The sequence below is a fragment of the Rutilus rutilus genome, assembly GCF_951802725.1.
Source record: "Rutilus rutilus genome assembly, chromosome: 1".
Taxonomy (NCBI): domain Eukaryota; kingdom Metazoa; phylum Chordata; class Actinopteri; order Cypriniformes; family Leuciscidae; genus Rutilus; species Rutilus rutilus.
The window spans coordinates 21202570-21219756 of NC_140209.1; the positions used below are offsets into that span (position 1 = coordinate 21202570).

Here is a 17187-nt window from a genome sequence, read left to right on the forward strand (position 1 = left end):
TTATCTCTATCAGTAAACTAATCTGCTTTGATCTACCGGAGAATAGCGGAATAGCGTTATCTTTAACGTACAACGGATATAAACACAGTACAACAACATAGCATGGCGACAGCAGACAACATAAAGCATACATCATTAAAGTAGACAAGAAAACATTTGAGATTAAGAGAGCTTACCAAGTGGCTGCACACCGGGTTGAAAGTTAGGCTATTACAAACTGAATGAATCTCACGCTTCCTTTTCACGTAGTAAATACCGGTCACATGTGCTCACAGCACACTCCTCTCTTAAAGAGGCACTACACTATTGTGCTGCTAAAGTGTTACTTGTAACATTGGTAGCTCTAGTTTAAAGTAAATTTAAACATTAAACATTTAATTAAACATGTAAATAACAAAACTTCACAAATGACAAAACTTCACAGAAAACACAACACACATCTAAGCATTTATGTCTGTATAGAAACCAACAATTACACTCAAAAAAATGATTCAAGGCCTTCTTAGATATGACACATTTAAATTGTGTTCACTTTATTTAAATATATCTAATTAGGAATAATACGTATATATATTTAATAAGTCTAACGTAAAATGTATAAATAGTGTCATCTATGAGATTTTATTTAATTTGGTTAACTCAAATTAATTTGGCTTCGGAGCGCGCCATTTGCGCATGTGCAAGACAAGCTTAGAGAAGAACATGCTCAGAGTGTGGCCGCCATTTTATCGTCTGCCGCCGCAAGAAGGACTGCAACGTCGTATTCGTTATTGGTAAGTATTATCTTGTTTGAGTATTTGTAACAAAGAATTTACCTCACTGTAAGAGGATGTGTAACTTATATCTTAATTTTGAGTGAAATATGCATGCAACAGCAGTGAAAGTTATGCGAGGTGAATTGTTTTAAGTGTCCCTTCGATAGCTTAACTTACTCACACAACGTGCAAATTCTGTGTTAGACCAGTCTAACGATCCCGAATTTGACTGTAACTGTGCAAAATTGGTTCTTAACTTATTGGCTTGCTAGCTGGATTGATATATCCGTCATAAAATGAATTAGAGGCTTACGATCGCCGCGATTGTTTCGGCGCCGAATCTATTTTTAGCTGCGTCACTCACTCACGCTGAATTGGCCACAGTGCGTTTTTCTTGATCAAATTTGACCTGCCTAACATGAAAAATAAGACATTTCAGCATAAAATCATGAAGTGAGGTGTTCCGTGTTTCACAATCACCATAATGACATTAAGCGCTGTGGGGGGGAAAATACACGAAACCATCGTTTTTGTTCAAAGGCCTGTTTAAATAATTAACTATAAGGTAGAACGTATATCTCAATATTAAGATTACTTTTATCATGTAAACTACCTATTTACAACATCGTAGCTGAGCTGCCCATGGTAAATCAGAGCAAGTGACATACAGGGGTTAACCTAAGTTAACGTTACATCAGAACACCTGAAAAATCGGACAGAATGGACGATATAGTCGTCTGTTTTTGCATTAAACACGCTATTTGATTAACGCTATAAAACGCATATTTGTTGAAATTATCGATCTATGTATTCTGTGAACTCCCATTCATTTCTCAAAAAAAATAATAATAGGCATCTAACATTATCTATCTAACGTTATATATAATACATACGCACTTTGATGGCGTATAATATGCACGTACCCCACACCACTAAACCTACCAAAGGGTTTACAGTGCGTAAATAGGCTATGCATGTAAAAAGTCATTTTTGCGTATCAACTGCGGGATGAAACACAAAGCATGCTATAGATATGCATTTTCATGCGACTGGGTTAAATATTGCTGGTAGACAATTGTACCAAGTAAACATTTTAAATTATTTTAAAATCAATTTAATTACTTGAGAGAATTGTAAAGTGTCATATTAAGGGATTAGTTCACCTCAAAAAGCATATTTTCATATGAGTACTGGTTCCCACTCCTAATCAACATCTTCTCTTTCACAGATTTATGAATATGACCAGGTAAACAGCAACCTCCTAGTTATAGTAAGTCATATTCAAATATTCTGATTTAGGCTACTTGTGTCATTTGTTAAATATGGAATCTTATAATACTTTTTTATTCTTCTTTTTAGGATTGTGAATGTGGCAGTGCAAAGAATGTGTCCATCGAAACTAGCTAGCAGGTATTTGTTGCTGCAGCATTTAATGCAGACTCATCTGTGCTTTAGGGGCAGTTTTTGCTATCCATGTCCATACACAGATTGCCCATGCACGTTTAGTATATGGAGTAAGCTTCTTAATCACACGTACAAAATACATGCTAAACAGGAAACTCCAAAGCCAGAAGAATTAACAACATTCCAGTGTCATGTGTGTTCATGCAAGGAGCTAGCAACAGAAAGATTATTTTCAACACATAAATGGACATCTCAGGCATAATGAAACAGTTCAGTGTATGTTTGTAGGATGTGCATTTGAAAGTAACATTTACAGGACATTTAACACCCACAGATACCGGAAACACAATCCACATTCCACATTCATTAATAGACTTCAAACCCATTGTCGTCAGCCAATCCCCATGATAGAGGTGTTCAAGAATCAATGGCCAGCTCTTTTTCAGCAGAGAGAAGTAAGTAAACATGTTATGTAGTGTTTTATTTTAGTCGTTATTAGGTTCTTTTCGTAGTAAGAAATTGTTTTTGTGTTGTTCTTTTTTTTTTTCATTTTGAAGGTGAACACAGAGTTCATGCAGATCACTATGAAGCCACTGCAATCAATGTTCCTACAGCTGGACCACTTTTCAGATAAACTGATGCAGATCGTCAAGAGCAAAGGAGGAGTGAAGGGGCAAAAGATCAAAAACGCCCTGGCGATCACAGACTCTGTTAGTATAAATGCATGCAATGTCTTCTGTTTTGTCTAGTTATTGTACAGCTTTCTGCATTTGGCTAATTTCAGTCTTGATTTCCCCCCTGCTGTAGTGTGACAACATAAACATCAGGAGAGAGTGCACCCTGAAAGGCCTGATGATCTACCCGATTGAAGATCCAGACTCTTTCTTCAAGGAGTATGTGGTAAGTGATTTTTTTTTTTTATATATAACAACAATTCTGTTAATACTTTCATGTTTTATAAAAGAAGATATGATTGATTATTATTAAATGCTCAATTTTCATTTCACAATAAAATATGTATTAGTGGAATAATAATATTTTGTTTTATTCATTTTAATAAAATAATATTTTTAATAGTAATAATTTTGCAGGGGTAATAACTTTTTTCATTTCATGTGTATGCCTTTCATTGTTCATCTGAACACAATAGAATTTGTAGAAGTTTTCAGATGTGTATGTCTATGTCCATAAAATGGAAGTAAATAGCAGCCAACAATGTAATAGTAAAAGTGAAAAGTAGCAATGCAATTTGCCGATTACTTTTAAAATATAAAGGGTCAAATTCACCTGGGCTTAACCAAAGTGTTTTGTGTTTTGTCCAGGCCACTGAGGATGCAGAAAATAAAATCCCAAACACAGTCAAGGAGATTGTACAGAAGACATCGGAGTTGTGATCGAGGGCATTAAGGTTTTGAGCGACCTAGACTGCGTGATCCTGGCATTCATCATGCTGTTCGATCTCATTTATGCTCTTGATCTTAATTTTCCTGACAACCTCAAGTACACCTTCAAGTTTATCCAGAAAATCCTAATGAACTTGGATGGACATAGGCTGAATGCAAAAATCCAGCAACTTAAAATCAAGCTGTTTGCATAAGATGTGCACTTTTTTTGAGAACACAATGAGAATTATTTGAGAAAACGTTGTATATTGAGTCATTAACATACTTATGCACGCACACACACCACACATTTTTTTTTTTTTTTTAACACTCTTACATGCTTTTTCTTACATGCTTTTTGTGTGTATTTCTACTTAGTCGTTCTTGTCTTTAGGGATAGTTCACCCAAAAATGAAAATTCTGTCATTTACTGATCCTAGGGTTGTTCCAAACCTGTATAAATGTATTTGTTCTGTTGAACACAAAGGAAGATGTGTTAAAGAATATGGGAAACTTAACAGTTCTGGGCCACCATTGACTTTCATAGCTGTTGTTTTTTCTTCCTACTATGGAAGTCAATGGTGGCCCAGAACTGTTCAGTTTCCCATATTCTTTAACATATCTTCCTTTGTGTTCAACAGAACAAAGACATTTGTACATGTTTGGATAAAGGCTTTAATGTGTACTTGCATTTTTCTAAGTACTTTTCACATTAAATAACTATTGCACTATTGAGTTTGAGTTTGTCTCTTGTCTCTATGGGGTACAAAATAAGGATTTCCTAATTGATTTTTCAATGAAATGTTCTAATTTAAGTTTAAGAAGCATAAAACTAATTGTATAAATGTATCCATTTCATCTAAACTATTTGATCAAAATTGAGTTGGACCAACTCTTTTAAGTTGGTCAAAATTGAGTTGGACCAACTCATTTAAATTGGTCAAAATTGAGTTGGACCAACTCATTTAAGTTGGTCAAAATTGAGTTGGACCAACTCATTTAAGTTGGTCAAAATTTAGTTGGACCAACTCATTTAAGTTGCTCATAATTGAGTTTGACCAACTCATTTAAGTTGGTCAAAATTGAGTTGGACCAACTTAATTACATTTCATTGCATGAATGAGTTTTTTATAAGTTGGGGCTACACATATTTATTGGATGGAAATCCTGCCCTCAATTAAATTGAGTTTGTCCAATGAGTTATTTTTTTGAGTGTACTCTCAGTCTGTTGACACCAATGAAATGAGCTTTAAGTGTCAATTTACAGGAGATCTGAAGACATCAACATAATAATGAGGTGAAAACAGGAACCATTGTCATGAAATAAAGAGTGTTTTCAGCAGATCTGTTAATATTGATGAGCCTCAGAGTATTAACACTCATTCAACAAGCAATTCAGGATCATCAGCAGATCATCTCACTTTATTCTGAGTGTTTGCTGTTAGAGACACATTATTGAATATATATATATCAGGAGGATATATGATAAAAGCCTATAAAACTGCTCTACTGAAAGATGATGCTGATATTTCTCTCAATATGACATAGATAAAACACCAATACTACAACAAACAAACACTAATGCCACTCATCTTCAACCACTACAGCTGCATAACTATGAACTGAAACATGGTTTGATTTTATGAGAACTACATTCATTGTATTAAGGTAATTAGATTTCTAACACGTAACAGTTTTTATGTGCAGAGACTGACAATCTTCAATGACAATTACATGATTATCTTTGCTTAATGTTGCGAACAGCAGCTTAGCTAGTTATATTCCTTTTGCTTCTCTGTTTTATCTCAGGATGCCCATCATGAGGTAACTAGAGAGTACGTCAGCTCCAGTCAGGATCCAGCCTCTTATGAAGACTTGAGATGCCCAACACCTGTGAAGAGACCAACTCTTGACAGGACTTCAGATGATGCCAACTCTGAACCAACGTGATCTCATGAGAATACGTGTGCATTTTTACATAAAGTGTGATTATACCACATGTACATTACGTACACATATGTATGATTATGTAGTTGTACAGTTAGTATAACTTTATTATTATTATAAACATCATTGAATGTAATTGAAGTGTTTTGTCGTGTTGGGGCAGGGCTTTTTACATGTCTCAAAAGTAACAGATAAAATTGAAATATTTATAGACAATCTTTTAGTTCAACGACGCCAGAAAAGTCCATAAAGCCAAGAAATTCTTGTATCGCAGAACAAGGCATCTAGATTTCTCTATCAAGAAATTACTGGTTGTATTGATTCAGTGTCATTTTGATTATGCATGTTCTGCATGGTACTGTGGATTATCAGTTAAACTTAAAAACAGTCTGCAAGTGATGCAAAATAATGTTATCCGCTACCTGTTAAATGCGCCCCCCTCGGACTCATATTGGTAGAGATGCTTTTAAAAGGGTATGACTGCTGCCGGTACATGTTAGAGTGGAGCAGTTAAAGTTGAATCACATGTATAATGTTATAAATGGCTCTGCTCCCAAATATTTACACACCCTTATAAAAATGGTTCATACTCAACATAATCATAATAATAGGGCTAGTGTCCGTTCTTGTAAAGAATCAACAATGCAGCCAAAAGTTCTTTTTTTATATTTAGGTAGGCTATAAAATCGTGGAATAGTTTGCCGCTTTCCATTAAAATTGTAAATTCCAGATGGGCTTTTAGACAACAGGTTAAGGCTTTCTTGTGGAATAGAGTAACCGACCGTTTTATTTAGAGGTGAATTTATTATTTTATGTGATTTAAGATTCTCTGATTTTAGAATGTTTTTTGAACTTTGGATGATTTGTTTTAAATGTTTTTGTCTTCGGCTTGTAATAGGTCTTTGTTTTGTGTTAAATGTTTTAACACCATGGTGGAAATAAGTGTTTGCACTTTAACATGTTATCCTTTGGATTATGTTGTCTGTCTAATCCAAAATAAATCAAATCAAATCAAAAGAAAACGGACAAGAGGGAGACGAAAACACGCAAGGACCCATCTTCATATTATATCAATGTTTTCAGTCACATTTATTACTTGCCCGGCACGGTGCGATGGATTCAAGATTAAAGGGTTACTTCAGGATTTAGCATTAAGCTTTGTATTAGTAGAAAACCTGTAGTATTTTCGAATTACCATGCTTTCCACCCTCATATTAGATTAGATTAGATTCAACTTTATTGTCATTACACAAGTACAGGTACAAGGCAACGAAATGCAGTTTAGGTCTAACCAGAAGTGCAATAGCAGCAAGTGCAGGATATACAGTGGTGCAGAACATGGATATGTACTGAATAAATATAGAGTTGAATACTATTATAAACAAAAATTTACAGATAGATTGTCCTATGAATATAATATACAGATAACTATTACTGTGAACAGAATTTACAGCTAGATATGTACTGAATATAATAATATACAGATGGCTATTACTATAAACAGAATGTTTACAGATAGATATGTACTGAATATAATATACAGATGGCTGTTACTATAAACAGAATTTTACAGATAGATATGTACTATGAATATATATATACAGATGGCTGTTACTATAAACAGAATGTGAGCATAATATACAGATGGCTATTACTATAAACAGAATTTTACAAATAGATATATGTATAAGTTAGGCTAATGAGCAGTATAACAATGGATTTAAAGTAGTGCAAATAAAGTTTGGACAGAAGCTATCCGAGTGAAAGTGCAGTGGAAAGTAATTGCATATTACAGTTAAGGTACGATATTGCAATGTATATATAAACAGTCGGTACTGTAAATAAACAGTCGGCAGTGCAAATTGAGCATATTCCAGTCAAGGTAGTAGTGCAAGATGCATATGTAAACAGTTGTTACTGTAATAACAGTCAGCAGTGCAAATGAACATTATAGTATTGCAAATAACAAAATGGAGGCAGGTGTGAGGAGGGAGAGGAGAGTCAATCAGTATATGAGGGGAGTGGGATCAATGAGGGTTAGAGTTTAATAAAGAGACAGCTCTGGGGAAAAAACTGTTCTTTAGTCTGCTGGTCCTGGTCCGGAGGCACCTGAAACGCCTGCCGGAGGGCAGGAGAGAAAACAGTCTGTGGGCTGGGTGAGAGGAGTCCTTAAGGATGCTGCGAGCTCGATGCAGACAGCGTTTCCTCTGGATGTGCTCGATGGCAGGTAGTGGAGTCCCAGTGATGCGCTGGGCGGTTTTCACCACCCGCTGCAGTGCCTTGCGCTCTGCAACAGAACAGCTCCCATACCACACTGTAGCACAGTTGGTCAGGATGCTTTCTATTGCACAGCGATAGAAGTTCACCAGGATAGTGGAGGAAAGCTGATTCTTCCTCAGTGTCCTCAGGAAGAAAAGGCGCTGGTGAGCCTTCTTGACCAGGCTGGAGGTGTTGGTTGTCCAGGTCATGTCCGCCGAGATGTGGATCCCCAGGAACTTGAAACTGGAGACACGCTCAACAGCCATTCCATTGATGTGGATGGTGTCGTGTGTGCCTCTTGACACTTTCCTGAAGTCCACGATGAGCTCCTTCGTTTTGGTGGTGTTGAGGAGCTGGTTATTTTCGGTGCACCATGTGGCCAGGTGCTTGATCTCCTCCCTATAGGCAGTCTCATCGTTGTTGCTGATGAGACCAATCACCGTAGTGTCGTCCGCAAACTTGACGATGGAATTAGATCCGTACACAGGCTTGCAGTCGGAGGTGAAGAGGGAGTAGAGGAACGGGCTTAGCACACAGCCCTGTGGTACACCAGTGTTGAGTGTGATGGATGTGGAGCAGTTGGAGCCTGATCGAACATTCTGGGGTCTGTTGGTCAAGAAGTCCAAAATCCAGTTGCACATGGAGGTGTTGAAGCCCAGGTCTCCAAGTTTGGCTATTAACTTAGTTGGGATGACAGTGTTGAATGCTGAGCTGAAGTCAACAAACAGCATGCGTGCATAAGTGTTCTTATTGTCCAGATGTGTGAGCACAGAGTGCAGTGCCATGGAGACTGCATCCTCTGTGCTCCAATTGCTACGGTAGGCAAACTGGTGTGAGTCCAATGTGGATGGTAGAGAGTCTTTTAGGTGTGCCAGGACCAGCCGCTCAAAGCACTTCATTACGATGGGTGTGAGTGCTACAGGGCGGTAGTCATTAAGGCACTTCGGGCTGGAGTGTTTTGGCACTGGCACAATGGAAGTGCATTTAAAGCATGTTGGTACAGCTGCTTGGGCAAGAGACAGGTTGAAAATGTCTGTAAAAACCCCAGCGAGCTGCTCCGCACATGCCCTGAGTACGCGTCCAGGGATGTTGTCTGGTCCAGTAGCCTTGTGCGCGCTGATCCTGCTCAGTGCATTGCAGACATCTGTGGAGGAGAGTGTGATCGGTGGGTGGTCAGCTGAGGATTTGAGCTTGGTGGCAGTTTCTCTGTTGTCTCTTTCAAAGCGAGCATAAAAGTCATTTAGCTCGTTCAGGAAGTTGACATCAGTGGCTGCGGGGGTGGAGTGAGAGGGTTTGTAGTCACTGATGGCCTGAATGCCCTGCCACATGCGCCGAGGGTCAGCGTTGGAAAAGTGTCCCTCTATCTTAAGCTTGTAGCAGTGCTTGGCCTCTTTGATGCCCCTTTTCAGATTTGCCCTGGATGTGCTATAGGCTTGTGCATCTCCTGATCTGAAGGCAGTATTGCGTGTCTTCAATAGGAGTCGCACTTCCCTGTTCATCCATGGCTTCTGATTTGGGTATGTGGTGATCTGCTTCTGGGTTGTAACACTGTCAATGGTGGTATTAATATAATCCAGTACAGAGGAGGTGTAGCAGTCAATGTCCGTGTGAGAGCCACTGGTGGCTTGAGAAGCAAACATACTCCAGTCTGTGTGTAGAAACCTTTCCTGGAGTGAGAAATCTGCCCCCGCAGGCCACACCTTGATGGTCTTCACTGATGGCTTCACGCGATTGATCAGAGGTGCATATTTGGGGGTGAGGAACAAAGAAAGGTGATCTGACTGTCCCAAGTGGGGGAGGGGTGTCGCGACGTAAGCTTCAGCCATGTTTGTGTAAACATGGTCTAAGGTTTTGTTTCCTCTGGTGTGACAGGAAACATGCTGGTGAAATTTCGGTAGCACTGACTTTAAGTTTGAATGATTAAAATCACCCGCAACAATAAACGCAGCTTCCGGGTGAACGGTCTGTTGTTTACTGATGGCTGCGTGAAGTTCTTTCATAGCAAACTTGGCATCAGCATCCGGGGGAATATAGGCTGCAGTTATAATAGTGGAAGTGAACTCCCGCGGTAGATAAAACGGTCTACATTTAACCATGAGAAACTCAAGGTTAGCTGAACAATGTCTCCCAACAATAGCAGAGTTTGTGCACCAAGCTTTGTTAATGTAAATGCACAATCCACCACCTCTGGTCTTACCGGAGCCATCTAATGTTCTATCCGCCCGGAATGTATGGCGTCCCGCTAGCTCAATAGCGTTGTCCGGTATTCCGCTGTTTAACCATGTTTCCGTGAAAATTAGAACATTACAGTTCAAAAGTCTCTTGCTGTATGTGATGTTGAGTCGAATCTCCTCCATTTTGTTCAACAGCGACCGTACATTGGCAAGGAAAATGCTGGGTAAAGAGAGCCGGTGTGGTGTTAGCTTTAGCTTAGCTCTTAGTCCTCCGCGCTTCCCCCGCCTTTGTTTACGATCTCGCCGCCGCCTGCGAGCACTTCCGCCCGGCCGGGCAGAGTGCATAGCCTCGGGTGATCTGGCGATCTCAGGAAGGAGTCGAAGGTTGTCCATAAAACTGTCGGAAATTCGCAAACCAATATCCAAAAGCTCACCTTGGGTGTACGATGTTAAGGCACAACTGTTCTGGACGAACAGACCCGAAATGAGCAAGAAAAATACTGCTAAATTACAGAATCTGGAGAGACCGCGAGCCTCGCGATGTACTCGCGCCGCCATCTTGGATCTTATCCCCCTGAGAGGAGAGATTTATGTATTTTTTGTCTGGAAAAAATCCTCCGATGACGCAAAAATCGTCATTTTGCGTCATCGGAGGATTTTCTGGCCAGAGGCTAAAGACTACAGCCAGTAGATGGCGTTGTTCCGCATGTTTTCAGCCCGCCCATACAGGGTGGGATCTCACTCAGTCAGAATGTACACAGTGTCAGCCTTTCTTTGGAAGCTAAGCTAGCAGGCTCTTGTTCTGTGGAGAAAGCTGAATAGTAGGAGAAAGCTGAGTAAGTAGGGGTAACCATCCTCCTTTTCCCGGACATGTCCGGCGGGCGAGGATCGTTCAAAATGTCTGGGATTCGGCTTTTGCTTTCTGCGGTCACCATTCATTGTTTACATGCACCACCTCATGTTTCAATCTAACTGAATTCATTCCAATCGGTGAATCTGAATGTAGTGTTTACATGAACACTAAACAAGTGATCGGTTGATGTGCGTTTACTTTTAACATTGCTAAGAAAATTCCCGCACCTCCGTTGTGAGACCGGCGCGTCTCAGTAATGACGCCACCGGCCTCGCGCCGTTCTCCCGCGGCCGTCAGCCTCGTCCTGCTCGCCACAGTAAACATGATGAATGGCGACTGTAGAACGCAAAAGCCGAATCCCGGACATTTTAGGGCGATCCCGAAATCCCAGGCAGACTCGTCACGGAGACTCACTGGTAGCCTAACCTTGTTTTCAACTGCGCTGTCTTACCGGTAGGCGTGGCCTCCTAGGGCAGCGAAGCAAGTGCATTCTGGGAGTTGTTGTCTTTCATCCACATAAGCCAAAAATAAATTTTCTGGCTTTTCTCAGTCTAGAAAGCTCCAAATTAAAAAATGTCTTCACATTTCTTCTACATAAATGACCTATTTTAAATACACATTCATCTTCCCAGAGGTGAAGTATCCCTTTAATACCGTTCCCAGTTATCTTAAAACCATACTCAAAGTTTATTGAGATAATCTCGCGGTAACTAAAGAGCCTATCCTTTAGTCGTGTCCTCAAAAAGTTCAGTCTATACAAGTTAATATTCTATTATAAAAATAATAGATTGATTACCTGTATTATAAGTCTATCTTTTTTAGTACTTCTTAAACCTTTTTTGAAACAACAACAATCTTACATGCTGCCTCTTTGGCTAGGCTATATGATCAAATCAGAACACATGGTAATTATTCTTTTATCAAAAGAATGCTCACCCCTCGTGCGTTTCTTCCAGAAAGGATTTCCTGATCCAGGCAGAAGAAAACTGTACTCAATAATCCAAGGTTCAGTCAGATGATTATAGTAAATGTTTTAACAAACTTTATTCAAATAATCAAATGAAAAGAATACTTGTTACAGATTATAAATAAGTACTAACTAACAGATGAAAAAATAGCTAAAGCTACACTGTAAAAAAATATTTTCATGATTTATCATGACAACTTTTAATCTTTTGTCAAATCAACTTAGAACCTCAAAATATATGTTATCTGAACCACATTAATTATCTAAGTTGATTTGACAAAAGATTATGGTTTAATAAATAGAACCTCAAAATATATGTTATCTGAACCACATTAATTATCTATTTATTAAACCATAATCTTTTGTCAAATCAACTTAGATAATGTGGTTCAGATAACATATATTTGGAGTTTCTATTTATTAAACCAATCTCTTTGTTGCATTAACTCAATTTTTTAATTTCAATGAACTCAATTTTAAGGCAACCAGGTAACTTACATTTTTAAGTTAACTTAGAGTTGTGATAACAAATCATGAAAATATTTTTTACAGTGTTTTAATGAGAACATACCACAGAGGAGTCTTCTGACCATATTGTACCTTTTGAATGCTTATGGTTTAGGTCAGATTAGACTTTCTTTACCTTACCTGAGAATAATAAATAAATAGGTAAAAGGTGTTAAGAGTAAAGTACACACCATAAAACACAACATAAACACACACACCATATAATACTGTGTATTACCCACCTCGGTAGACATAGCTCCACATGATAAAGTTGACTGGCTCCCATAATAACAAATGCACATGAGCAGTGGTAGAAAGGGGGAGGAGGGTGAGAAAGTGAGATTTTTTCACATCGCTAGCGTCTGTGTGGATTTCAAAGGGTAGGGTGGTGTCAGGCTGCATGAGGATAGGTGCGTTCACCAGCGCTCTCTTCAGCTGATCAAAGCTCTGCTGACATTCCTCTGACCAGTCCCACTCCACGGTCTTCCTCTTCAGACGATTCAATGGGGCAGCCAAGTCAGCAAAATGGTCGATAAATTTGTGGTACCACCCCACAAGGCCTAAGAAACGCTGGAGGGTCTTGAGGTTAGTGGGCTTAGGATATGTTGTCACTGCCTCAATTTTTCCTGGATCCACCTGCACGCCTTTGTCTGAGACTACGTGGCCCAAAAACCTCAGCTCCTGCCGGAAAAAGATACACTTCTTGATATTAAGGGTCAGTCCAGCCTTGTGGAACTTCCCTAAGACGGCATGCAGATCCTGGAGATGTTGTTCATATGTAGGTGAAAAGACTATGACATCATCAATATACACACAGCAGGTATTCCCTCTAAGCTCTCCCAAAACCTTCTCCATCAGTCGCTGAAAAGTGGCTCCAGCATACCGGAGCCCAAAAGGCATACACTTGAACTGGTAGAGGCCCATAGGTGTTATCACAGCCGTCTTGGCCTTACTGTCTTCGGACATGGCGACCTGCCAATATCCAGACTTCAAATCAAGAGTGCTGAAAAAGGCTGCACCATGCATAGACTCCAGTATCTCGTGGATAATAGGCATAGGGTAGGCATCTGGATGGGTTTTGGCATTGAGGTGCCTAAAATCCACACAAAATCGAAGGGAGTCATCTGGCTTCTTGACTAATACCACCGGAGCACCCCAGGCGGACTGTGACGGCTCAATAATGCCATTCTTGAGCATCTGCTCCACATGGTCAGCAATAATCTGCCGCTTAAAAGGCGAAACCCTATATGCCCTGCAGCGAACAGGCACCTCATCAGTGGTAAAGATACGATGTTCTTCAACCCTGGTCTTGCCCAGTGTCCCAGAACACACCCTCGGCCAGGCCTGAAACAGTTCTCTAACCTCTGAAGATTGGTCTGGAAAAGCAGAAGACACCACTCCCAATGGTGGTAATGGACTCAAAGCCCCCGGGTAAGGAACAGCCACATATAGGCTGGCATTGGAACTAGTTTCAGGTTCCTGCATCAACGTTTCCTCCAGCGGGTGAGACAGAAAGGGATGGAAATTATAACCCTTGGGTCCTTTTACCCCATAAGTGTGGTCTCCCATATTAATGATGGTAGAGGTTTTTCTGAGGAAATCCAAACCAAGAATGATAGGGAAAGCCAAGTGGTTGTCAGCCATGACGAATATCTCCAGCATCCATATCACCTCATGCCAGACGTACACCATCTGTGTCTTCCCCACAGCACCATAAGTCTTCCCATCGGCCAAAGCAAAGTTTTGATTGTCACTCGGCTTCAGTCGCTCACCATCGCGAGCCAGCTCCAGCCAGAGACTCTGCCGCATAAGTGAGTAAGTACATCCTGTGTCAAATACCGCATGACACTGCCTTCCCCTCACTTCTATTGGAACATGGAGGAGCACCATTGGAGATTTCCGTCCTAGCTGCACTACTGTCACCACATCCGCAGGTTTCTTGAACTCTTTAGCAGGTCCCTTGTCCTGGGTCTTCCTTAAGCCCTTTTCCTTGGCCTTTTGCTGGTCCACTTTCCCCCAGTATTCTTTAGACGATGTGCAGTCTTTCTCCACCAAGGTGCCAGTCTGAACCAACTGGTCCACGTTTGTTACCGTACCCCGGAGGCAACCAGCTATTCGAGGGTTGCAGTTATTAAGGATTTTGCGCACCAACTCGGTTTCTGTGATGTCTGGCTTCCACCGCAAACAGAGAGCACGGTAATCATAAGCAAAATCCCTCAGACACTGATCAGGCAACTGGACCATGTCTCTGAGCTTTTCTTCTACCTCAGTGAGGTAATCAGGGGGGAGAAAGGCATCCATAAAGGCTTTCTTAAACTCAGACCAGTTGTTCACCCTGTGTTTCGCCACCATCCACCAGCTATGTACTGGCCCTTTAAGAGTGTTAGATAGGGCGCCTATTAGCTCTGCATCAGACAATGGCCGTACTGCAAAGAATGTTTCGCAGCGATCAACAAAGTTGAGAACATCGGCCACCTCCCTAGATCCACTAAATGAAGGAAATTCCATCTGAATAGCTGGTCGTGAATAAACCACAGGTGGTCTGATGTCTTGACTACATGAAACACCCAACGAAGGTGAAATACTGGTGCTTGGCATGAAAGACTGTATAGGTGGATGAGAAAGTGCTCCATTGAATGGTGTCTGAAGCGGTGCACCGGGTGGAACTGGTGGGCACGGAATGAACACTCGAGCATAAGAATTTGAAGACTGATCAATATTGTCAGAACCAGCCGCCATGTCAGGAGCTGTCATGTTGTTAAGCCGAGATGGAGTGATTCTGCTGATAGATGGGCTCATTACATGTGCGTCTATACCCAGAGGAGCTGCAGTTTGTGTGAAAGCACTAGATGAAGCTTGGGCAGGAGTAGAGCGGCTATGGGGTGGAAGAAGAGTAACTCCTGTGCGTGGAAGAGACCTAGGGAGAGCAACACGGCTGGCTCGCTTAAGACGTTCATGTTCTGCTTTCCACTTTTCATCACGCCTTTGCAAGCAATCCACTAATTTTTCCTCAAACTGTTTTAAGGTTGATATCATGCATTGCTCAAGCACCTCAACACTTCTGTTAACATAACTCCTTATGCCCACTTCTCTGTTCAACGCACTATTAATCGAATCTCTAAAGTCAATCTCAAGTGTATTTAATCTGTCCATGACTGATCCCAAATCATTGGTAATAGTAGTAAGAACGGGAAGTGTGAGATAAGATGTGTCTCCCTCATCTCCAATGCTTTGTTCATTCTCTTCTGGATCTGAGATATACAGTGAACTAATAAGGGATGTTACTTCCCCCACAGGATTTCTCCTAGTGACCCATGCATCTCCCCTTGCTTCATGGTGCTGTTCACTAGCCCCATGCTCTGACGTAGGTGTAGAGGCCCTGGTGTCATGCTCAGATATTTCATCCTGGACTTCATCAAGCTCCACAAGTTGTGCGACTCTTATTTCTGGCATTTTTTTTTTTTTTTTTTTGTGCTTAAATGCAATATCAAACAGAGTATAATATGTGCAAAGATTGCTCAGGGAAAGTATTCAGCAAATATTCAAAATATAATTAATATATATATATATAGATATATATACACCAGTAAACAATATTCACATAGCTATGGTAATAAAGCAAAATCAACAAAATTACATTTCATTCCCCGTACGGGCCACCATCTGTAACAATCCGCCCTCAAATATTCTTTTTGAACAGCAGTGTTACTATAAACGCACAAGGAGATTCTTTGGAATGAATACAATAATGGCGAATATCACCAAAGCATCAATACTGTCACCTACATCAATGCTTTCTCTAACATATAAATTAGCACGAGCAGATGTATGATAGTGAATAAGTCACACAGCATAAAAGATAACAATAATATTCAGACGGCGCTGAACACCATAAACATAAAACACACAAAACCGCTCAATTGAATGACGCGCTGAGCGCAGTATATTATAATGAAACAATTATCCCGTGCACTCACCACCTTCAAACACCCCGTACAGGAAAAATAAGTAAAACAAATGTCCGGGTTGCCTCATGAGCTCGCTACCGTCTTTCCAACCGGGAAACGTTTAGTCCATAAGTCCATGGGAATGATCCTCGATCGGAACGAGACAAAAAAGTAATCCACACACACCAAAAAAGGAAAAAAATAGTCCGTGAGAATAATCCGTTTGCCAGAGATGGGTACACGAGTGAAAAATCCAGGTGGTTGAATAATTTTCCGTCCTCTCTCCACCATTAAAGCAGTCTCTTAAAGTAACGTTTGAAAATGCTATCAAACCATAAGGAACAAGCTTTAAATATTATAGCTGCAGCAAACATTGCCGGCGCCATGAATTCAAACACACGTCTTCCCCTTTCTGATTCACCCTCCATTCATAAGCTTAGGCACGCCTTCATAGTAAGTGCGGGCGGCCGAGCCTTAAAGAGACATCCCCTCTCACCAACATACATAGTGGAAGCTAAGCACATCACACAGGAATACACAGGAGTATCATTCATCATACATAAACATTATGTGAACCAATATAATAGGGTAGAGTGGGGGAAAACGCCCCCCTGGGGTAAAACGCCCCCCACCTGTTTTTCCCAAAATAACCACTAAAAGTAGTCAAGATACATTTTTACTGTTGCTATGCACTACGTTGATAACGGGGATATACAAAGCTCTATGGATAAGCTGACACCAGCGACACATTTGAAGAGAAGAGGATTACATGGTAAATGCTATAATTTTCAGATATTAGTAAATAAGTGTTTAAGAGAATATTGTTCTGCAGGATATCGCAGTGATGTATGATAGATGAATAGTGAAGTCTGTAGTTCGAGATCATATATTATTTATAAGGAATATAATTATATTTAAAAAAAATATATATATTTTTTTTAAACTCATAGCTTGTGGGGTAAAACGCCCCCTACGCTGAGGGGTAAAACGCC

General features: G+C 40.3%; 2 protein-coding genes across 5 annotated transcripts in view; one reads left to right on the top strand and one right to left on the bottom strand.

Moving 5' to 3' along the window:
* LOC311292136 (uncharacterized protein) overlaps positions 1-17187 on the bottom strand; it is a 188706-nt gene that overhangs the window by 13316 nt on the left and 158203 nt on the right. The window contains exon 1 of one of the 4 annotated variants that reach the window (XM_084411673.1): positions 11711-11839. The exons of 2 other annotated variants lie outside the window; for them this stretch is intronic. The gene's annotated coding sequence lies outside the window, so the exon portion shown is untranslated. Of the gene's footprint in view, positions 1-176; positions 277-11710; positions 11840-17187 lie in introns of those variants that run through there. One more of the 4 variants, XM_084411672.1, reaches the window with a different exon arrangement.
* LOC311292752 (uncharacterized protein) lies at positions 570-4391 on the top strand. The gene is made up of 7 exons (XM_084412557.1): positions 570-773; positions 1984-2001; positions 2115-2165; positions 2494-2614; positions 2717-2869; positions 2967-3059; positions 3482-4391. Exons 2-7 carry the CDS (start codon positions 1988-1990, stop codon positions 3551-3553), a joined length of 504 nt encoding a protein of 167 aa, XP_084268683.1. The 5' UTR covers positions 570-773; positions 1984-1987; the 3' UTR covers positions 3554-4391.